Raw genomic sequence first — 25,359 nt, 5'->3', positions numbered from 1 at the left:
TGCCTGCTCTATCTCAATCATTAAATAAATAAATTAGATTTAATATCCCTTTAACCAAAGAATTACAGCTATGTGCCTCACAGGTACATGAGCTAGATGGCCATGCCTGGTTGCTTCCATCACTCTAAGGGAAAACAGGTAACCTGGGGACAGGGAGCTCAGTAGCTTTCCCCCCTATGGGTTGATGCCCACCCAGGACGCAGACTCTTCCAGCCTTTTTCTATTGTTTGTATGCAACAAATAATTGGGAATATAGACTCCCTAAGGGTGATGTGGGCAACCAGATGAGGACCATTAATTCATTATACCCATTTTGCATGTCTGTCTATGATTTCAATATGGTTTAAAGGTATATGAAGCCTTTTTTTTAAAAAAAAAGGTCATTTGAAAGAGAAGATGGTCATTAATAAAATCTTTGTTCAAATACATTACTGTTTTAAAAATGCATAATCCGCACCAGAATATTTAATTATTTCCAAACCCCCCTGTGACACGCATTATGCGAGTCCTGACACAACTAAAATTTGTTTTAGCAAAAATTTGTTAAGACAATCATAAAAAGGCCAAATAAAATGGAAAAAGGCAGAAAAAAAAAATCTCAATATTTATACTTCTTTATAACTATTAATTATTTAAAGGGGTAAATATTTCATGATTCAGGTAGAGCATGCAATTTTAAAATTTACTCCTATTACCATTTTTTCTTCGTTCTCTTGGTATCTATTCGAAAAGCGGTAAAGTAAGTTTAGGAGCCAGCCCATTTTTGGTTCAGAACTAAGGTAGCGCTTGCCGATTTGTGGCTAAATGTAGCCACCAATCAGCAAGCGCTACCTAGGGTGCTGAACCAAAATAGGAGCCGTCCCATTTTTGGTTCAATTGCATATTCTCTGGACTAACTAACCAAACAGAAAGGGTAACTCAATATCACTGAGAAGCAGCACCTCTTGTTATAGCCAGAATGGGCACTATCGTCAGTGAGGTCTAGTTAAGCCTCTGGCTCCCATTCATGGAAGAATACCCAGGTAGGATTCAAAACACGGACTCTATAACATTCTACACAGTGCTTGTTAATTGCAGGAGCTCAACATAGTTCTAATTTGTCAATGCAAAATTACTATTTATTAAGTTTAACCAACTAAAAACTGAATGACAGTAAATGTGTCATTTGCAAAAGTTTAGATCACAAAATAAAATAGTCCTTACTCGTTTAAAAGGATTGTAACACCTGTTTGTCAGAGGAAATTAAACGCTAACAAATTAATTTAAAATGACAATGATAATATGGGACACATTCTGTATAGCCAAAAGTATGTAGACACCCCTACTAATTACTGAGTTTGGTATCAGCCACACCCACTGCTAACAGGTGCATAAAATTCAGCACATAGCCATGAAATCACCATAGACAAACATTGGAAGTATAATGGGTTGCACTGAAAAACTCAGTGACTTTAATGGGATATTAAACACTTGAGATGGTAATATAAAATTAAACATTGTATATATAAACAAATTCGGCTTTATACTTTCATTATTTATTTTGTCCCCTTTTCCTGTAATTTCAGTTGGAAATTGTGAGCTTTTCAGTTCCTGTTAGAAATAGAAGTGCAGAATACTTATATTCCACACAACCATTGGCTGCACACTCTAGTGACCTATTTATAGCTGTCCCTAATTGGCCACAGCAGAGAAGGTAACCTAAGTTACAATATGGCAGCTCCCTTTGTTTTATAGACACTAGTGTTACACTTTTTTTTTCCAATATTTAAACAGCTAATGAAACTTTAAAAAAATACATCTACATGTTATTCTTAGACTAATCTTTTCCTTTGAATGCATCATTCTATCTAGCATTTATTTAGTGTTTAATGTCCCTTTAAACGTGGCACTGTAATAGAATTAAACCTTTGATACAAGCCACCTTTCTACGCTTTTAGATCTGCCTGGTCATCTGTAAGTGCTATTATTGTGAAGTGGAAGCATCTAGGATTATCACCAGCCCAGCCCTGAAGTGGTACATTATGCAAACTCACAGAGAGGAACTCTATGTCAGGAACTTCATAGAGCTGTTGTACAAAAACCTCACATTAACGTGTACAATGCCAAGCATCAGCTGCAGTGGTGTAAAGAACTCTGCAGCAGGGTGTTCTGGCAGATCAACCGATTCCTCAGATTAGCCAATCATGTCACTTCCGGTGACGTGGAATCAGCTGCTTGACCAAAATTAACTCACTGTGCATGTGTCACCGCATTCCAAATGCCCCACGACACTGAATTATCATTATAGCCATCGGATTTGGCGATGGCCTTTAAAGCGCATGCACCATCATTGTTAACTACAAATCCCTTCATGACCCAATAGATTACATAGAGGAGCGCTGACGCAGAATATTGACCAACCTAAAAATTTGATCAGATAAAGACACCTGTTGCTAGGCAGAATTTATAACAAAGCGCATCCCCCTACTATAATTCTGTATTACTGTTTGTTTCCTAAGAATAGGTTAATGGAAAGTGCAACAAAAATATAAAGAGAAGGTGACGTGGATTAATTGATCGCACCACCCAATTATATAGTATCAATTTCATTCTGTTTAAAATGAAGGCATGATGGGATTTGTAGTTAATGACGAAGGTGCATGCTGTAAAGGCAATCGACAAATCTAATGGCTAGAATGTTTATTCAGTGACGTGCGGTGTGAGGAGTGCATGCTCAGTGAGTTAATTTTGGTCAAACAGCTGATTCCACATCACCAGAAGCGACGTGATTGGCTAATCTGAGGATTTGGCCATCTTTTATCACTTTCACTTCAGCTTTTGGACATTGAAGTTGTGTGTGCCTCTGTTAGCTATTTCTCATTGTGTGCTAATTTTTTATCTTGGAAAAAAAAATCTTTTTCGATCAGTTTTTAGCTTTATTGAGTTGTAGCATTTAATCTATAATGCAATAAGGCCATTGCTGGACTGGTAGGGCTCCTGCCTGAAACTTGCCCTTGTTGGGGGGGAGGGGGGGAGTTTTCGTTTTAAAAACTGCATATTACTGCACTATTTTGTTTTCTCTGGGGAGCAGGGATTATAATTTTTTATGTTTTAAGGAGTTGTAGCATTTAATTTATATTACAGTGAGTGCATTGTTGGGCTGGTAGGGCTCCTGCCTGAGACCAGCCCTTGTTGAGGGAAAAAAAGTTTTACATTTAAAGCTTTTGTCATTTTTTTTTTTCTTGTAGTGAGTGCACCACAGTTTAACTGTACATCACTGCCTTTCAAACAGCTGATGGATGCAGTTGCCCCCCAATACCCCTTCCAGTCATGCACCATTTTTAGCAGAAGCATAGTCCCCTCACTTTACCATTCCTGCGTTGTAGTGTTGAAGGAGGAGTTGGCAAAGGCTGTGTCCAATGAGCACACGTTTGTCCTTCTCCTCCCTTGGAGGTGTATTTTTGAGGTTTATGTACTGTTAGGCCTACCGAGTTCAGTAACTCTGCTGCCTGCCTCTCCTGCTCTGTGATGCTCATCATCCGCCAATACCAAATCCTTAAGGAACTGCTGGCCGCTGTGTCCAAAGGACTCTAAGTAATTCTTTCTCCTCCTCATCTCCTACCAGCAGCTGTAAAGCACTGCATAGAATGATGGGGCTTTATTAAAAAAAAATAATAATAATAATAATTGATTAATAGTTCCAGTGACAATCTTTTCTTTGGGTGTTACTTTACCAACTATGAATGTCAGGGACAGACACTCTAGGTTGACCGTAATCCACAGCTGTTTAACCAATGGGTAGGTCATTTTGACAGTTCTCATATACTCTCATAATAGAGACGTGATTATGGATTATGTGACCAGGAAGCTACTGTAACAACAAGATTCCCAACAAAAATTATAGATTGGTCTTTGTTTATGAAAAAAATAAAAACAAAAAATGTAAGTGCAATTGTATTGTTTGAAATGTATAAATAGATTGCATGATACATAGGGATTTACATAATGTTAAGAACTCTTTAAACAATACAAAGCTTCATTATGATTTGCACCTTAAAATGTTTTAATTTTCCTAACATGTAGAAACACATGACAATATAATTTATTTTAATAAAGTTAATAAAAAATAGTTTTCTCCAAGTGGTCATCAATAGTCTTTATCCTCAAAGTAACTGAATTAAAGGGTTAATCTTTTTAAACCACTTGTTTCTAAATTCTGTATCTGACGGAATTACAAAACGATGTCAATGCCAAAGTAGTTTTCGTGTCAACCTGTCCCTCTTCTCTTATTCTGTCAGATGACAAATCTTCTCCCATGACCTGAAAAAAAAAAATGGATTTCGTATTAAGACAGACAAAGACGACGTGTTTTTAACTGACGTTTTGTAGGTCAAGAAAGTCCTAGGAAGTAAATTGCTTAAAGGGACAGTAAATACCGTGTAATTACAACATATTTCGGTTTTGATATGACTGTGCGACACCAGTTATCCTTGCTGCTAGGGTTGCACCGATACCATTTTTTTAACACCAAGTACAAGTACCGATACTAGTTTTCAAATACTCGCCGATACCAATTACCGATACTTTTTTTTTTAATGTCATGTGACAATTTACCAAGCACAATACAGACTATAATTATAAATAAGGAATCTTAAATAATAAAAGGACTGTAATTCAAAAGACATTATGAAATAATAAAACAGTTTTATTTGTCAAAAGTTTACTGAACATGTTTATAAATAAAAAATATTACAATAAAATATTAAATTTAAAGGGGTGATGCAATTGGGTTGTAGGGCTGTTATATAACATCAATCTGACATTTGTATGGAGGTTCGACTCTAAGTTGAACAGTCTTTCACTTTCCACCATACTGCATGGGGCAGAAAGATATTTTTGGGCCATTTTAGCCAGAGCTGGAAATCTGTTTATTAACTGCCCAGTACTTCAGGGGTTTGTCTGAACGAGGTACAGTGATCTCTCCTACAATAATACAAATAACAGCAATTTGTATTGGCAGAACAGTAGTAAACAATGTTTAGTTTAGTCTCCACTCCAGTTTAAAATGAAATGGGAACGTGCAGTTTGAAAAAACGCCACAAGGTAGCATATGGGTAGGAAGTGGAGGTATCGGTTTAAGTATCGGTGCATTTGCACGAGTACAAGTACTCATGCAAATACTTGGTATCGGTACCGATACCGATACTAGTATCGGTATCTGTGCAACCCTACTTGCTGCAAACATGACAAGGGGGTGCTCACATCATCTCCTCTATGAATAACTATAGAGCACATGAGAAAGCCATTCCCTGCTCTGAGGAGGTGGACAGCAATCACTAGAAATCAACCGTTTTGAATGCGATCGGGTTGATTGACACCCCCTGCTGGTGGCCGATTGGCTACAAATCTGCAGGGGGCGGCATTGCACCAGCAGTTCACAAGAACTGCTGGTGCAATGCTGAATGCGGAGAGCGTAATGCTGTCCGCATTCAGCAATGTCTGTCGAACATGATCCGCTGATCGGATCATGTCAGACGGACATTTGAAAATAGGCCCCAATGTCTTTATTAACAACAATACAAGTAGAAATACCTTTGTGCAATACAAAATCTTTTTTGTTTCCATTTGCTATTATAATCTTATAGTAATACAGCAAAGTAAACATTTAAATAAAATCTATTTAAAATGATATTTCCCACTTACACTTCCATACAAATAAATACAAAACTCATTACACAGAGATCCATTACACTCACATTTATTTAGAAAATTAATCACCATATCTTTTATGGGGGGGGTTCTGTGTACAATACTAAAATGTACCAAATTTTAAGGAAAATTAAACCTAATACAATACATTAAAAAAATATATAATATATATTTCCAATTCATTTCTATTATCAAATTTAATTTGCTGAAAAGCAGGTAGGTATGCTTAGGAGCGTGTACATGTGTGGAGTACTATATGGCTGCAGTTTTGCTCCAATGTTTTTAACAGTTATATATTATGCAAACACTGCTGCCATCTAGTGCTTTAAAGTGTATAATATTGTTAATAGCATCTATTGCCCAATGCATGTGTCTGCTACCTACCTAGGTTTGCTCTTGAAAAGTGAATACCATTGGAACAAAGTAAATATGATAATGGGCATAAATTAGAAAACTTTCTTAAAATTGTAAGTTGTTTCTGAATCATTGAAGAAAAAATTGGGGTTTCATGTGCCTTGTAGCAACAGTTTTTTTGTTGTTGTTGTTGTTTTTGTTTTTTTTAAATCCTAAACATTTTAACTTTGAAGTAAGCAGTCCTTAAAAGGGACATTATACACTTTGAGATGATAATATCAAATGATAAAATTATATATATATATACAGTGGGGCAAAAAAGTATTTAGTCAGCCACCAATTGTGCAAGTTCTCCCACTTAAAGGGACACTGAACCAAAAATGTTTCTTTTGTGATTCAGATAGAGCATGCAATTTTAAGCAACTTTCTAATTTACTCCTATTATCAATTTTTCTTCATTCTCTTGCTATCTTTATATAAAATACAAGGCATCTAAGCTTTTTTTCTTGGTTCAGACCTCTGGACAGCAATTTTTGATTGGTGGATGAATTTATCCACCAATCAGCAAGGACAACCTAGGTTGTTCACCAAAAATGGGCCGGCATCTAAACTTACATTCTTGCATTTCAAATAAAGATTCCAAGAGAATGAAGAAAATGTGATAATAGGAGTAAATTAGAAAGTTGCTTAAAATGTCATGCTCTATCTGAATCACAAAAGAAAATTTTTGGGTACAGTGTCCCTTTAAGAAGATGAGAGAGGCCTGTAATTTTCATCATAGCTATACCTCAACTATGAGAGACAAAATGTGGAAACAAATCCAGACAGACAATCTCATTGTCTGATTTGGAAAGAATTTATTTGCATATTATGGTGGAAAATAAGTATTTGGTCACCTACAAACAAGCAAGAAATTCTGGCTCTCACAGACCTGTATCTTCTTCTTTAAGAGGCTCCTCTGTCCTCCCCTCATTACCTGTATTAATGGCACCTGTTTGAACTTGTTATCAGTGTAAAAGACACCTGTCCACAACCTCAAACAGTCACACTCCAAACTCCACTATGGTGAAGACCAAAGAGCTGTCGACGGACACCAGAAACAAAACTGTAGACCTGCACAAGGCTGGGAAGACTGAATCTGCAATAGGCAAGCAGATTGGTGTGAAGAAATCAACTGTGGGAGCAATAATTAGAAAATTGAAGACATACAAGACCACTAATAATCTCCCTCGATCTGGGGCTCCACGCAAGATCTCACCCCATGGGGTCAAAATGATCACAAGAATGGTGAGCAAACATCCCAAAACCACACCGGTGGACCTAGTGAATAACCTGCAGAGAGCTGGGACCAACGTAACAAAGGCTACCATCAGTAACACACTACGCCGCCAGGGACTCAGATTCTGCAGTGCCAGACGTGTCCCCCTGCTTAAGCCAGTACATGTCCGGGACCGTCTGAAGTATGCTAGAGAGCATTTGGATGATCCAGAAGTGGATTGGGAGAATGTCATATGGTCAGATGAAACCAAAGTAAAACTGTTTGGTAAGAACACAACTCGCCGTGTTTGGAGGAGAGAGAATGCTGAGCTGTAACCAAAGAACACCATACGTACCTGTGAAGCATGGGGGTGGCAACATCATGCTTTGGGGCTGTTTCTCTGCAAAGGGAACAGGACTACTGATCCGTGTACATGAAAGAATGAATGGGGCCATGGTTTCGTGAGATTTTGAGTGCAAACCTCCTTCCATCAGCAAGGGCATTGAAGATGAAATGTGGGCTGGGTCTCTTTCAGCATGACAATGATCCCAAACACACCGCCCAGGCAACGAAGGAGTGGCTTCGTAAGAAGCATTTCAAGGTCCTGGAGTGGCCTAGCCAGTCTCCAGATCTCAACCCCATAGAAAACCTTTGGAGGGAGTTGAAAGTCGTGTTGCCCAGCGACAGCCCCAAAACATCACTGCTCTAGAGGAGATCTGCATGCAGGAATGGGTCAACAATACCAGCAACAGTGTGTGACAACCTTGTGAAGACTTATAGAAAAATGTTTGACCTCTGTCATTGCCAACATAGGATATATAACAAAGTATTTAGATGAACTTTTGATATTGACCAAATACTTATTTTCCACCATAATTTGCAAATAAATTCTTTCCAAATCAGACAATGTGATTGTCTGGAATTTTTTTTGCACATTTTGTCTCTCATAGTTGAGGTATACATATGATGAAAATTACAGGCCTCTCTCATCTTCTTAAGTGGGAGAACTTGCACAATTGGTGGCTGACTAAATACTTTTTTGCCCCACTGTGTGTGTGTGTGTGTGTGTGTGTGTGTGTGTGTGTGTGTGTGTGTGTGTGTGTGTGTATATATATGTCCGGGACATATCTCAATAAACTCTGCAATATACTTTTGATTATTTATTTTGTCCCTTTTCCTCCTGCTAGAAATGAAAGTGCAGAACACTGTTATATTCCACACAGCCATTGGTTGCACACTTTAGTGACCTATTTATAACTGTCCCTAATTGGCTACAGTAGAGAAGGTAACCTAAGTTACAACATGGCAGCTACCATTGTTTTATAGACACTAAAACTTTACACTTATTTTGTCAATATTTAAACAGCTAATGAAACTTTAAAAAATACATCTACATGTTATTGTCAGACTAATCTTTTCCTTGAATGCATCATTCTATCTAACATTTGTTTAGTGGAAGATATTATTTTGTGGAAGCTTTAGAGTTGCATCTACTCCATAGTGTGAAGTAACTGCTTCTTCCAATAATAATCATTTATCAGTAAAGGAAAATGACTAACACCTGCACCTTACAAAGTGATCTAACAAAAATAAACTCGCCTCCATCATCAATGTTCTGTTTTCTTCATTTAGTCCAAAATGCGTTAAATATTCTTCTATCTCTTCTTGGCTTTTCAGATTACTTTCCAAAGCAAATGATACCTGTTGGGGCTGTATAAGCTGCAGGAGAAGACTACAAAAGTGCAAAAGTTAGAATATCATGGGTGTTTACCGCTCGTCATTAACATTACAGAAATTATCATATATATGAAAAAAACAGCAATCAAACTTGTTTCTGTAAAACATTTTAAAGGGACAGTCTAGCCAAAATTAGGCTTTCATGATTCAGATAGGTTTAGCAATTGCATGCCCTAGGTAAGCTCATATGCTAATTTCTAAGCCCTTGAATGCCACCTCTTGTGCATTTCGATAGTTTTTCACAGCTAGACAGTGCTAGTTCATGTGTACCATATACCAACATTGTGCTTTTATATAAAATGATAAACATATATATATTAATATATATAATATATATATATATATATATATATATATATATATATATATATATATACTCTGCAATATACTTTTGATTATTTATTTTGTCCCCTTTTCTGTACTTCCATTCTGAAGCTTTTCCGTTCCTGTTAGAAATAGAAGTGCAGGACACTGTTATATTCCACACAGCCATTGGCTGCACACTCTCGTGACCTATTTATAACTGTCCCTGATTGGCGACAGCAGAGAAGGTAACTTAAGTTACAACATGGCAGCTCCCATTGGTTTATAGACACTATAACTTTAGTTTGGCAATATTTAAACAGCTAATGAAACTTTAAAAAATACATCTACTATTATTCTCAGACTAATTTTTTATTTGAATGCATCAGTCTATCTAGCATTTATTTAGTGTTTAATGTCCCTTTAATGCTAGTACAAAACTGATCCTCAGTGATCTATTATTTACATAAAACTTTTAGCACAGACAAATCAATTTTTTTCATGATTCAGATAAAGGATGTAATGTTAAACAACATCCTAATTTACTGCTTATTATCAAATTTGCTTCATTCGCTTAGTATATTTTGTAGAAGAAAAGGCCCGGGAGCAAAAATGCACTATTGGGAGCTAGATGAATACATCAGGTGAGCCAATGATAAAAGCAATATATGTGCAGCTACCAATCAGCAGCTAGCTCACAGTAGTGCATTGCTGCTCCTGATCTTACCTAGGTATGCTTTTCAACAAAGGATACCAAGGGAACAAATACAATTACATAGTAGAAGTCAATTAGAAAGTTCTTTACAAATGTGTGATCTATCTGAATCATGAAAGTTTAATTTTGACGTTGAAGTCAAACAAGTTTACTAAGCAGATCTCATATAAAACCCTGCCTGACTGCTACATTATTCTTTCATGGTTCAGATCCATGCAATTTTAAACAACTTATTTACTTCTATTACCAAATTTTCTTCATTCTCATGGTATCTTTTCTTGAAAAGCAGGGATGTTTTGCAAAAATATTATCCATTTGCAAGAACACTAGATAGCAGCAGTATTTCCTGCCATAAAGTGCTCCAGATGCCTACCTAGGTATCTCTTCAACAAAGAACACCATTAGAACAAAGCACATTTGACAATAAAAGTTGGCTTTCATGTCCTTTTAACTTGAGGGATAAAAAATGAGGTTTTCTAAAATGTTTTACATTAATATCATTTTCTGGAGTCTGTGAACTTAGGATGGCTATTTAGTTTTATGAATTAGTTAAAACCCTGTGCTGTTCTGGCTGAAACAATACAAATCAAACATCAGAATTTAACCCTTTCGTGATGGGCCTAAATTGATGTAAACAAATTGAAATCACATGATTGTGCATGCGATCGCCAGGTTTCAATGTTGGGATCGGATCAGGGAGGCGTTGCCTACGACGCTAGGCACTCCCCTCCAGGCTGCTATCTGATTCAGGAAGCGCTGTTGTCTTCAGTACAGCTAAATGGCTAGGACATTCCATGCCGTCCTAACGGTGCTAAAGCCCAGTGCATGGAACGTCCTAACGTCTGGAAAGGGTTAAGGGACATCAAGTCCAAACATTGTCTTTCATGATCAAACAGAGCTTACATTTTAAACAACTTTCCTATTATTAACTTTTTTTTATTCATTTGGTATTCTTTGTTGAAGGAGCAGCAAGGCACTACTGGGAGCTAGCTGAACACACGGAGTGGGCCAATGACCAAGCAGCTTATATGTGCAGCCACCAATCAGCAGCTAGCTCCCTGCTGCTCCTCAAACTATTTAGGTATGTTTTTCAACAAAAGATACCAGAAGAACAAAGCAAATGAGATAATAAAAGTACACTGGAAAGCGGTTTAAAATTACATGCTCTATATATCCCTTTAAATTACCAAATAGAACAGATTGTGAATGTGTTATTGGTTGAAGATTCATTTTAGAGCAGGGATCCTCAATTTTAGTCCACAGAACCAACTACCAAGACCAGATCTTAGTGATACAGTAACTATGGTTACCATCCTGCTCTTACCCAAGGTAATGCCGTAAAGCTGGCTTGTTAGTGATCCTGGGGACTAGAATTGAAGAATTCCATTTTATAACTTCATTTTTTATTTTTTTTTAAACTTCAAGTATGGTGTGCTAGAAATAAAATAGACTTTGGTGATGGCACTGAATGGTTCAAACCTGTATTCAACTAGCCCCTCATTTTAAATGTTGGTTTAAAGAAATTATTTAATACTCCATAGCTATTACTTTACTCTATGATCCTCTGTCCCATCCTGCTGTATATTTTTCCCATTCCCAGCCTTTTTATTGTAAGCTCTCCCTCGGTTTTCTCCTGTCAGTGGTCCCTGTATATCTCCAGCTAGACCTGCCTCTCTTTTTCTGGTCTCACAATGAATTTACCTTGTGCTTCTCCCAGAGCCAACTTAAGGTATTTTGGTGCCTGGGTTCAAGAGTGAAATGATGCCTACCCCGGTATTAACATTTACTAATTAGCATATCAACATACTACTAACCTGGGCACTGACCTTACTAAGCCTGCCTACCTGAATGCACCCAATGCTCACACAATAAGTTGGAAGGAAGTTAGGGAAGAGTTGCCCTTGTCCCACCTTGAATGTCAACCCTGACTGGGCTCTATGTCTTTGTGCATGACAAGGTTATTCTGCTGGGAGCCTGCAACTTCCCCCACTGAGTTAGAGGTTCTGCCTGGGTCTGTTGGACCCACTAGGTCCTATGGTTGAGCCGGCCCTGGCTTCTCCTACTTTCTATATTGTTCTCCTTTACATACAAATACATGACCAGCATGTAATTACCTCTTCTAAAGTGATATATTGAAAGCGCCACTACTGTATACAGACTGATTGCTGCTTTTAGTAGTTTATATTCCCAGCATTCTGCTAATCACTGGGACATGACAGCTTTACTTGTTTTCTACCATGATGAATATCAAGTAGCTTAAAAATCAACAGGCAAATTACAAATTATAAATAAATAAACATATATATATGTGTGTGTGTGTGTGTCCATTGGCTTGTATGGGTTATCATTTTTAGTAATAGTTTATGCATCAGACATTATTAAAGGAACAGTCAAGTCCCCCAAAAAAACTTTCATGTTTCAAATAGGGCATGTAATTTTAAACAACTTTCCAATTTACTTTTATCACCAATTTTGCTTTGCTCTCTTGGTATTCTTAGTTGAAAGCTAAACCTAGGAGGTTCATATGCTAATTTCTTAGATCTTGAAGACTGCCTCTAATCTGAATGCATTTTGACCACTAGAAGGCATTAAATCATGTGTTTCATAAAGATAACATTGAGCTCATGCACGTGAAGTTACCCTGGAGTGAGCACTGATTGGCTAAAATGCAAAGAACTGAAATAAGGGGGCAGTTTGCAGAAGCATAGATACAAGGTAATTACAGAGGTAAAAAGTGTATTTCTATAACAGTGTTGGTTATGTAAAACTGGGGGAATGGGTAATAAAGGGATTATCTTTCTTTTTAAAACAACAAAAATTCTATGTTGACTGTCCCTTTAACTACATTGGAAATTATCTACTAGTAAAATAATTGTTTTTACAGGGACAGTAAACATCTTGTAATTACAAGTAATTTCTGTTGTGTTGCTGTAGAATAACATAATCAGCCAAGTCATAACATTTGTAAAACTATTTAACATCTTTTTTCTGAAATTGTTTTTCAACAGCCAAACTCCACCCTCCATTTGCTTTATTTGGAAGAGCCAATCAGGCTTGAGTCTGCAGACAAGAAGGCTAAAAAATGGTCATAATGTTAGTATAAAGTGCATTTTTTTGCAGCCATTATAAGTTAAGCTTATTAGGGACATATATGCACCAGAGTTAGCTTTGAGAAGTCAGCAGGGTGAATGAAAAGGGGCAAAATAAATAACAAAAATATATTGCAAAAGTGTTTACGTATGCATAAATAAACTATTACAATCTCAAGAGGTTTACTGTCCCTTTAAAACAAATGCATTGTTTTGTAGTCCCAGGACACATCTCTTTAATGTTGTTTAACTTATTTTGCTGTGGTTAAACACATAAGAGTTGCAGTGTCACTAATCATAACATTATTATTATTTTTTTATCACTATAATGGCCTTTTAAAAAATAAATAAGAAAATATGGCCTAGATTTGGAGTTTTGCGTTAGAAGGGGTGCGTTAGCTACGCATGCTTTTTTTTCGCTGCACCTTTTAAATACCGCTGGTATTTAGAGTTCACAGAAGGGCTGCGTTAGGCTCCAAAAAAGGAGCATAGAGCATAATTTACCGCCACTGCAACTCTAAATACCAGCGGTGCTTACGGACGCGGCCAGCTTCAAAAACGTGCTCGTGCACGATTCCCCCATAGGAAACAATGGGGCAGTTTGAGCTGAAAAAAACCCCAATCCAATCAGATTGAGCTTGCATTCTATTGGCTGTTCCGATCAGCCAATAGAATGCGAGCTCAATCTGATTGGCTGATCCAATCAGATTGAACTTGAATCTGATTGGCTGATTCAATCAGCCAATCAGATTTTTTCTACCTTAATTCCGATTGGCTGATAGAATCCTATCAGCCAATCGGAATTCGAGGGACGCCATCTTGGATGACGTCCCTTAAAAGGAACCTTCATTCGTCGTCTAGTCGTCGAAAGAAGAGGATGGATCCACGCCGGAGGTCTTGAAGATGGAGCCGCTCGTCATCGGATGGAAGAACATAGAAGATGCCGCTTGGATGAAGATTTTTGCCGGTCCGGATCTCCTTTTCTGCCCGGATAGGATGAAGACTTCTGCCCGAAGATGGACTTCTTCAGCCGCCGCTTGGATCAAGACTTCAGCCGGAGGATGGACGTCTTCAGCCCCCCGCTTGGGCTTGGATCAAGACATCGGAGCCTGGACCGATCGGTGATACCTGGTGTGGTGAAGATAAGGTAGGAAGATCTTCAGGGGCTTAGTGTTAGGTTTATTTAAGGTGGGGTTTGGGTTAGATTAGGGGTATGTGGGTGGTGGGTTGTAATGTTGGGGGGGGGTATTGTGTTTATTTTTACAGGCAAAAGAGCTGTTTTCTTTGGGGCATGCCCCGCAAAAGGCCCTTTTAAGGGCTGGTAAGGTAAAAGAGCTTTTCTATTTTAATTTTAGAATAGGGTAGGGCATTTTTTTTATTTTGGGGGGCTTTGTTATTTTATTAGGGGGCTTAGAGTAGGTGTAATTAGCTTAAAATTGTTGTAATATTTTTCTAATGTTTGTAAATATTTTTTTATTTTTGGTAACTTAGTTCTTTTTTATTTTTTGTACTTTAGTTAGTTTATTTAATTGTATTTATTTGTAGGTATTGTATTTAATTAATTTATTGATAGTGTAGTGTTAGGTTTAATTGTAGATAATTTTAGGTATTGTATTTAATTAATTTATTAATAGTGTAGTGTTAGGTTTAATTGTAGATAATTTTAGGTATTGTATTTAATTAATTTATTGATAGTGTAGTGTTAGGTTTAATTGTAGATAATTGTAGGTATTGTATTTAATTAATTTATTGATAGTGTAGTGTTAGGTTTAATTGTAACAAAGGTTAGGATTTATTTTACAGGTAATTTTGTAATTATTTTAACTAGGTAACTATAAAATAGTTATTAACTATTTAATAGCTATTGTACCTGGTTAAAATAAATACAAAGTTGCCTGTAAAATAAATATTAATCCTAAAATAGCTACAATATAATTATTATTTATATTGTAGCTATATTAGGATTTATTTTACAGGTAAGTATTAAGCTTTAAATAGGAATAATTTATTTAATAAGAGTTAATTTATTTCGTTAGATTTAAATTATATTTAACTTAGGGGGGTGTTAGTGTTAGACTTAGCTTTAGGGGTTAATACATTTATTAGAGTAGCGGTGAGGTCCGGTCGGCAGATTAGGGGTTAATATTTGAAGTTAGGTGTTGGCGATGTTAGGGAGGACAGATTAGGGGTTAATACTATTTATTATAGGGTTATTGAGGCGGCAGTGAGGCGGATTAGGGGTTAATAACTTTATTATAGTAGCGGTGAGGTCCGGTCGGCAGATTAGGGGTTAATTATTGTAGGTAGGTGGCGGCGACGTTTTGGGGGGCAGATTAGGGGTTAATAAATATAATATAGGGGTCGGCGATGTTAGGGGCAGCAGATTAGGGGTACATAGGTATAATGTAGGTTGCGGCGGTGTGCGGTCAGCAGATTAGGGGTTAAAAAAAATTATTAGAGTGGCGGCGATGTGGGGGGGCCTCGGTTTAGGGGTACATAGGTAGTTTATGGGTGTTAGTGTACTTTAGAGCATAGTAGTTAAGAGCTTTATGAACCGGCGCTAGCCCAGAAAGCTCTTAACTCCTGGCTTTTTTCTGCGGCTGGAGTTTTGTCGTTAGAGTTCTAACGCTCACTTCAGCCAAGACTCTAAATACCAGCGTTAGAAAGATCCCATTGAAAAGATAGGATACGCAAATGGCGTAGGGGGATCTGCGGTATGGAAAAGTCGCGGCTGCAAAGTGAGCGTTAGACCCTTTCCTGACTGACTCTAAATACCAGCGGGCGGTAAAAACCAGCGTTAGGAGCCTCTAACGCTGGTTTTGACGGCTACCGCAGAACTCTAAATCTAGGCGTATGTTTGTTGTTTGAGCCATAATTGTATGTGAAACTGCATTCATTGTTCATTATTGCCTGAGTTCACATAAACAGCCTATTACTGACATTACGGGAAGTTAAAATTAACTTTTGTGATTCAGACAAAGCATAAAGTTCTCTTGCTATCTTTATTTTAAAGGCAGGAATGTAGATCTTAGCAGCCAGCCCATTTTAGGTTCAGCACCATAGATAGCACTTGCTTATTGGAGGATTACATTTACCGACCAATGAGCAAGCATAACCCAGGTTCTCAACCAAAAATGGGCCGGCTGCTATGCATCACATTCCTGCTTTTAAAATAAAGGTAGCAAAAGATTGAAGAAAAAATGATAATAGGAGTAAATTATAAAGTTGCTTAAAATTGCATTCTCTATCTGAATCATGAAAGAAAAAAATTTGGGTTTAGTGTCCCTTTGTCTATTCACAAATTCACTACTTCCTTTTGTTATCCTTTGTTGTAAAATAGTTCCCTTCCATAGGTAGGCTCAGTAGCGTGAACGTCTTAAAGGATTACTTTCTGTTATAATTTTTAAGCCAAACAACTAACATATTAAAGTTAATAAACATTAATTAAAACCTACTGACCTATATTTTCTCCAAAACGAAGTTTCATAACGTTCTAAAAGTTATATCTTTTATTCGCTGATGATGTCACGTTATCCTGCCCACTATTTTCAGCACTGCATGTTCAAAATACTTAAACCAATAACTTTGTGTTTAAAGCGCCATTTTGAAACCTAGGTATTGTAAACGGATTGGTACAGAGCAAAGGATACCCACGGAGTGGGTTTGGAAAACAATTAAATTTGCAGACAAGATTTCTGATATACGGTAGAGATATGTTAATGAAATGCTATTGATAAAAAGCGTATTTGGGGTAGTTAGTTAGTAACGGGCATAGAAAATATTTACTTACAGTGGCCCTTTAAGTACTACATGCAACATTTGCAAAAAAGTGGCACAGCTATACACATAGTGCTCGACACGTGCACACACCTGAGTATGCTCTCAAGGAAAGGTGCTAAATTTTAAAGGATACCAAGAAACAAAGGGTGAAATTGATAACAGAAGAACATTGGATTTTGTTTTTTGTTTCAATTGTATGTTCTGTCTAAATCGTGAAACTTTAATTTTGACTCAGAATACATTATAATTGTCCTTTCTATTTGCACATTGTTTAGAGGTCTAAACTATTTATAAATCACTAACACATTGGAAGGGGGGAAAAAAATGAAATAAACTCTTTAGATTTTTTTTTAAGCTTGTGAAATTTTATAACTAAATAATTGGGTATATGAGCTTTTAATTTATAGACCTAATATAAAATGCACATTTTAATAAAGGTCACTCATCACATCCGAACTTTCCCGATACAAGATTTCGAATGACAAAAATAAACAATAATAATAAAAAAAAAAAACAAGGAAATGATAAGAAAAAGGCTAATTGTACAAGCCTATGAGTATAATCTAATTAAACAATTACCTCGCTCTAATGAAGGATGCACAGGAATATATCTGTAGCTCTTCCCTTATTGAACAGTGTTTCAATAAAAATAGTTTGTCCATATCCTCTGATCTGTTATTGAGTCTTGGTTGGACTGTATGATCAACACAGTTACACGTGTGATCGCCTTGGTCAGAGATGTGCAACCTGTGTTGTTCTTCACCAATTTGCTCCTCGTCAGTGGCAGACTTGTTTTCATTCACTACTGTATTGGTTACACTTAAATTTCCATCATGGCGGCACTCTGATATATTAGCGGTAGCAATAAACAACCTCATGTACAGTTCTGCCAGCTGTTTCCAAAACCACGGATTAAAGGGATGTAAAGAAACCAGTTGCTGTAGAGTGGATATGGACTGTAACAAATTTCCTAATCTGTTGTAAATAGTTGTTTGAAGGTTCAGGGCACACGTCAAGTGATCGGTGTTGGATGCACCTTTTTTCTAAAATAGGGCAAGAAAGAAGAATACATTATATGTTAGAATAATGTCACAGTGGTATTTAAATCTATAAAAAGTTAGACTTTTCTCACTTAAAGGGAAAATTAAACTTTCATAATTCAGACAGAGCATGCAATTTAAAAAACCATCAACAACAACAAAAAAAAACTTTCCAATTTACTTTCATTCTCAATTTGTGATCAATCTTTTATGTGCATACTTGCGAAGGCTGCGGCTCCTATAGAGCTTGAGCAAGAGTTCACAGTGTATACATATATGAGTCTGCAATTGGCTGATGGCTGTCACATGATACAGTGGATAGGGAAATAGAATCAATCTTTGAATTTTTTTTAGAAAAAAAAAAATCTGATAATTTCAGATTCTGAGTAAGTGCTATTGCATTATCTTTTTATTGTGCATTTGTGGACTAGGCAATTCTAATGTATTAATTTAGTGGTCCTTTTACAGGCACTTTTGAATAGATTATCAGCCTGCCTATCGCACTGCTAAAATACAATACAATGCAACGTATCCTTTTTATCTTAGGTATATTTGGAAGCTAGAAAAAGCTCATCTTTTAGATTTACTACTATTCTGAAGGAGAGATCGATATCAAAGCGTTATCCTCGGAAATGTAACCTTCCTTCATTGTATGTCTTGAACAGATTCAAAATATTGCTCTGCCCTTAAAGGGACATGAAACCCAAATGTTTTCTTTCATGATTCAGAAAGAACACTCAATTTTAAACAACTTTCCAATTTACTTCTATTATTTAATGTGGTTCCTTCTCTTGTTATCCTTTGCTCAAAGGTTTATCTAGGTAAGCTCAGGAGCAGCAAAGAACTTGTGTTCTAGCTGCTGATTGGTGACTGCATATTTATACTGATCGTCATTGGCTCACCCATTTGTTCCGTTAGAAACCAGTAGTGCATTGCTGCTCCTTCAGCAAATGATACCAAGAGAATGAAGCAAATTTGATAATAGAAGTAAATTGGAAAGTTGTCTAAAATTGTATGTTCTACCTAAATCATGAAAGAAAAACTTTGGGTTTCATGTCCCTTTAATGTGGATGAACAGAAACTCGACAATGAATACTGCCCATTCATTTTTAATTTCTCGTTTTCTGAAATACACTTCCTCCTTCACTGTTTTTAAAACAAATAATTTAATGAATCAAAGGAGACATGACAGAGAAAATTCAACTAATACCAAATTTGCATATGCCTCATTGAATATGGGGTGTTCAACCCTTTCTCAAATTAAAGCCATGAAGCGTCACAGAATAAACCTTTGCTGTGCCTTAAATCCAGAGAGTGCGATTTCTTTGATGGATTGTATTGGCATTTTCTGCACCCTGGTACTTTTTGTTTTCTGTGAATGAGAGTGCGCTGTAAGCTACTTTGTGTGTATGTATATAATATAATTATATACACACACATATACAAAATAGCCCATCCCAGTCAAATACCTTTTTAATATACCATATCCGTTTAACCCTTATAAAAATGTTTTATTAATATTTATATGATTTTTTTTTTACTAAAGGGACACTGAACCCAAATTTTTTCTTTCGTGATTCAGATAGAGCATGACATTTTAAGCAACTTTCTAATTTACTCCTATTATCAAATTGTCTTCATTCTCTTGGTATCTTTATTTGAAATGCAAGAATGTAAGTTTAAATGCCGGCCCATTTTTGGCGAACAACCTGGGTTGTTCTTGCTGATTGGTGGATAAATTCATCAACCAATAAAAAAGTGCTGTCCAGAGATCTGAACCAAATTTGTTTTAGATGCCTTTTTCAAATAAAGATAGCAAGAGAACAAAGACAAATTGATAATAGGAGTAAATTAGAAAGTTGCTTAAAATCGCATGCTCTATCTGAATCACAAAATAAAAAATGTGGGTTCAGTGTCCCTTTAAGAAAGTGTATATATGAGTGTAATCGATTATTTTAATATGTTATTGATGTGTTTGGTGAAGATTTTAACCCTTACACACTTTACTTGAGGTCTTCAGTCACACTAATACTTTGAGTGCAATTTCTGTTTGCGTTCGAGCACAACCTTTTACTTTCAACAACCTCAACCACATGCTTTGGAGTGAAACGCACCGCTGCGGATATCTCAACACTGCTCTTTAATAGACAACGTCTGAATATCTAAATCTTGTTGTTAATAATGATACTCATAATAATATTGCTAAATTTACTTTACAGAGATACCATTACTGAGAGACTGAATTCTGATGTAGGGCCTTTGAGTTGTATGTGTTTCACATATATATTCCCATCTTTACCCTAAAGGTTCCAATCAAATAAGAAGAGTGGATCTGAGCCTAATTGACTTGTTTAAAGGCTGAGGAAGTCATAACAAGTTTTTGACCTTTCACCATAATGATAGCGTTTGTCCAACTGGTGAATAAAGAATAGAAAACAAAATGGTAGCATATAATGTTAGTATGTTTATCTAATCCTGTAATTAAATGCCAGTGTATAAACAGAATCAGCATGTCAAGGAACAAAAAATATTCTTGAATAATAAATAATAAAGCTTTGTGTGGAATAAAATCTGAAACAAATATATAAGGTTCACTAATTCTCCTCAAATTGGTAAAACGCAACTTATATTTTTCTCCTAGATATCAATAATCTATCTATTGGGTACTTAAAGAGCGCAAACTAATCACCCGTGAGGGTCTCAAGACGCTATGAGGGCTAATGAGAAATAATGTTTAACTGTATCATAGAAAAGTGATATAATAAATGTGTGCAAATAATCTGCTCATTTCTACATTTAGTGAATTATCACATGGATTCAACCAATCACTATATAAACAAAAAAAACAACAATAGTATTTCACCAGAATTTCAGCAAGTTCCAAAGCTTCCTCATATCGTCCTAGATGAGCTAAACAGCGTGCCTGGCTTTCCTGCACATCCCTCCTCATAGCAGCATTAGAAGGTGGCAACAGCAGAAAGCAGCTGTTGTATTCTTGAAGTGCTTTCTAAATAATAAAAAAAAATAATTGTGTATATTTCACTCATATTGATGTGTGTAACCACAAAAATGTATCTAGCTGCCAAGTCATTAAAGAGAAACAATATTGTCAATTGCCAAATAAATTAAAGGAACAATAAAGTCAAAATTTATTTTAGTTTAATGAGAAAGTGCACGTTTTTTAAAAATACTATTAAAATCAGGGGCACTTTCATTCATTAAACTTTACATTGCAGCGTATTTTTACAAATATTTACCTTTTTCTTTAGCAAACCCAGACCGCGATCCTCCGCCCACAGCTCCTCTGTACTTACCTCAGCAAACACGAAACCGGGTTCGTCATTGAAGTGCTAAGTACAGCATGAGAAACGGACGGAGGGTCGCGGTCTGGGGTTCCTAAAGAAAAAGGTAAGTATTTGTAAAAATACGCTGCAATGTAAAGTTTAATGAATGAAAGTGCCCCTAATTTTAATAGTATTTTTAAAAACCGGGCACTCAGTCATTAAAATTTACATTAACTTTAAATAAATGGATTAGATAGAGTACAACATTTTAAACTACTTTCCATTTTACTTCAATTATAAATTTTGCTTCGTTGTCTTGGTATCCTTAGTTAAAGACTAATCCTAGGTGAGCTCAGGAATGTGCATTTGTCTTTAGCCTTCTGGCAGCAGTGTTTGTAACTATGTATAACATTACTATAAACATTGTTGCAAACACTGCTGCAATAAACTGCTACAGACACGTGCACACTCCTAAGCTTCTATCAGTCTACCTAGGGTTAAACAAAGAATATCAATAACAAAACAAATTTAATAAAAGAAGTATACTGAAAAGTTGTTTAACTGCATGCTCTTGCTGAAGCATGAAGGAAACATTTTGGGTTTAATTTCCCTCTCTGCAGGTCCTGAGCAACACTTCTACTCTGTATTTAACCCCTTTGCAGGGGTTAAACACACAGTAGTCCTGGGTAAATAGTCACAAAATGACATGCTCTAATGAATTAGAGCATTGTTTCTCAAGCGCTCCTCAAGTACCCCCAACAGGTCAGGTTTTCATTATAGCTGAACCAGTGCACAGGTGAAGTAATCAGTTGATGGGTGAGAGCAGGTTAGTAACCATGGTTACTGATCAGCTGATTATTTCACCTGTGCTCTAGTTAAGATATAATGAAAATCTGGACTGTTGGGGTTACTTGAAAACCACGGTTGAGAAACACTGAATTAGAGCAGGTTATTTTTCCACTATTATGGCCCTTTATTGGCCATTGTGATGCAATTTCTGGCTATATTAACTAAATGCATAAAAGGGAACTGTACAGAAAAAGAAAGATTAATCATTAAATAAATGGAGAAACTAAAACAAAATAAAACACAAATATTTTAAAAAATACAAAAGAAAAAAAAAAAATCTAAAACCTAAATAAATATATTATACACATACCTCAAAGTCTTGCTGTCGGTATGCTAAATCGCCTCTAAATTTTATAGCTGTGATAATCTCAACACTGTCTTCACTATTCACAGCTTTAGAAAACCACTGTGGGGGGAAGCAAGTGCATTAATATTTTTAATATTACTTCTTTCAAACAAATTTAATAGAAAAAAAGAAGACTTACTTTTAGTGCTCATTATTATAATAATTACTACTAATAATACAATTATTATTGCTATTATTATTAACATAACTTAAAACTTAAATAATTTTCTCAGCATTCTCCAATCAAATAGCGGGTTGTGCGTACATGCCTATTTAATATCTCTTATATACTACCACCGCTTACTCTCTGGTTAAAGTTATTTATTAGTTAAGAGAACTAATCTTAAAACATTACAGTTAATACATTTTTTTATGACTTCTAAAGGGTCTGCACCAACCGTCTTTATTGAAGGGACACTGAACCCAATTTTTTTCTTTTGTGATTCAGATAGAGCATGCAATTTTAAGCAACTTTCTAATTTACTCCTATTATCATTTTTGTTTTGTTCTCTTGCTATCTTTATTTGAAAAAGAAGGCATCTAAGCATTTTTTTTAGTTCAAAACACTGGACAGCACTTTTTTTATTGGCGGATACATTTATCCACCAATCAGCAAGGACAACCCAGGTTGTTCACCAAAAATGGGCCGGCATCTAAACTTACATTCTTGCATTTCAAATAAAGATACCAAGAGAATAAAGAAAATTTGGTAACAGGAGTAAATTAGAAAGTTGCTTAAAATTCCATGCTCTATCTGAATCACAAAATAAAAATTTGGGTTCAGTGTCCCTTTAATATAATCTTTATTTTTTGGGGTCAAAATACTAATGGCTGCCCTAACTTTTTTCTACAATAAACATGTTTGTTTACGTATATTAAAATTCTTCTCTTAATACACAGTAGCAGGGCACTCTTTTAAAAAATTATTAACTTTAATGTTTAAAGTTGGTGCACTGCACACTCTTTAGAAGTAATTCAACAAATGAATGAAAGGAGAGAGTATAGAGGGTGACGATAAACCCACTAGATATATAGATAAGAACGTATTAACTTTCATGTTTTAAAATAAGTTCTCTGCCAAAATTTGCTACCACATAATGTTACTGCGCATGCGCACATGTATGTGACCGCTTTCATGAGGAATGTGGCTACTAATTTTCCTCTCCATTGGAATTCCCTACAAAATGATCAATTTGTATAGCCCATATGGACTGGGACTTCATTTTAAATAATAGTGTGATGATTTTCAGATTCCTAATCAAGCCCCAAAGTTTTACATGAATACTGATGTCTACAGAATCCTGCTTGCTCCTTTTTGTGTAATGGGTCTTTTCATATGCAGGGGAGGGGGTCTGCTCTTGCTGCTTTCTCAGCCCCTTCCAGTTGGTGTCCCAATCAACCTCATCAACAGTGCTAAACTGGGAGCTTCTAAGTACGTTTTTAAAAGGTTTCACACTGGATTTTTATATCAATATCTGTGCATATTCTTCTTTATAGTAGGGTCTATTATTATTATGAAAATCGGTGTAAAGTGTCCCTTTAAAGCCAAATAGGGAAATAAATGTAACAAGGTTAGCATTAAGAAATCAGCAGGGTGCATGTCCAGTTTTGAGAGTTAGGCAGGGACACAATATTACAAACTTGTATTACTACAAATAACTAAACATTTCAATGTGTTTATGGTTATGTGAATTCTGTCTTTATCAACCGAGAAGAAGTTCCTCCTAACAAACCTTCGGTTCGCACTGTCTAACGGTGTAAAGTTGACCGCATCGCTTCGTCCGGTCTCTGGGCTCAGCAAACACCGAATCTTCAAAACCCATGAACTCCATACTGTCACTGTACAATACCTAATACTTCCCCTAAGAAAATCAGACACTGCAAAATAGGTCCCACAGATATTTCAACTGCGCATGCTCATTGCCTTTCTTGAAACTTGCTTTTCTACCACGCAGGCGCGGTGCGTTTGCAGGGCTGATGCTGTGATACGCATGCGCACATGATATGGTGAGGAAAGTTGAGGATGTATTGTTTGTTTTTCTGGAGAGGTATCGATGACTGACACTTGGAATCTGTTGTGTTGTATGGGGTGAAGCTTGTTGTGTGACACGGGAGCTAAAAAACACTGCAGAGGCCAGCGAGGTCCTGGTGACTCAGGTATTTGTCATTTTTATTAGCTTCAGACATTTATTCTGAATTGCTGTACTACCTATTCATCAAAATGGAGAGGTTACTTCAAAGTGCATTGCAGATATTTATAAACCATTTATTTACATCAGTACCACCCAAACTTAGTTTGCCAGCTATCCTCAAACCAACTGGTGAACAAGGGGGATCATGTTTATAATTTACTGTGTAACATAGCAGTTTTATTATTCTGCCTCCCCAGGAATTGTATGGGCTCATTTACCCACAGGTGCAGACTTTTATTTAGCTATTGTAGATGCCAACTGGGAGAATTTCATGGTATTAAAGTGAAAATGTTTACATCATTTGTTTTGGTGAGTATTCAAGGGTGCCTGCATATAAACAAATCCAATTAACCCTTTGAGTGCTAAGCACTTTCCCACCTGGGTGCTAAGCTGGATTTGAGTTTTTGTTGTTGTTTTTTTAAGATCCCAAGACCCCCCAACGTTGGGTCTTGGGGGTCTGTAGCTGCTTAGATTCCTAAGATACAGGCTTCTAAGCAGCATACCCCATTTCCCTATACTGTCTATTGCATTTTTTTTTAAATAAAGTTGCCTGGTGATGTCATCATGTCATTGCGCGTGACGCAAAACGTGAAGCCCTGGCAATGCCTGTCACTAAACAGGCCCGATCGCCGGGGTGGGAGTCGATGGGAGCCCTCAGATTGCCCTCAAGGTGGGTGAATGCTAGCAACGGCTCTGAGCCGTCGTCAGCACATGACTGGGAAAA

General features: G+C 36.5%; 2 protein-coding genes across 2 annotated transcripts in view; one reads left to right on the top strand and one right to left on the bottom strand.

Annotated features, from left to right (window-relative positions):
- Positions 1-3,920: 3,920 nt before the first annotated feature.
- On the bottom strand, positions 3,921-24,323 carry LOC128639531 (uncharacterized protein C8orf76-like). The gene is given in 7 exon segments (XM_053691671.1): positions 3,921-4,217; positions 4,219-4,299; positions 8,900-9,032; positions 17,504-17,967; positions 20,828-20,971; positions 22,408-22,503; positions 24,177-24,323. Coding segments are annotated over 7 exon segments (1,092 nt in total). The 5' UTR covers positions 24,276-24,323; the 3' UTR covers positions 3,921-4,142.
- Positions 24,324-24,458: 135 nt separating this feature from the next.
- LOC128640420 (multiple inositol polyphosphate phosphatase 1-like) overlaps positions 24,459-25,359 on the top strand; it is a 33,075-nt gene continuing 32,174 nt past the window's right edge. The window contains exon 1 of the mRNA XM_053692905.1: positions 24,459-24,600. The gene's annotated coding sequence lies outside the window, so the exon portion shown is untranslated. The remainder of the gene's footprint in view (positions 24,601-25,359) is intronic.

Source organism: Bombina bombina, chromosome 9 (genome assembly GCF_027579735.1).
Source record: "Bombina bombina isolate aBomBom1 chromosome 9, aBomBom1.pri, whole genome shotgun sequence".
Lineage (NCBI taxonomy): Eukaryota > Metazoa > Chordata > Amphibia > Anura > Bombinatoridae > Bombina > Bombina bombina.
This window is presented reverse-complemented; position numbering and strand designations above follow the sequence as displayed.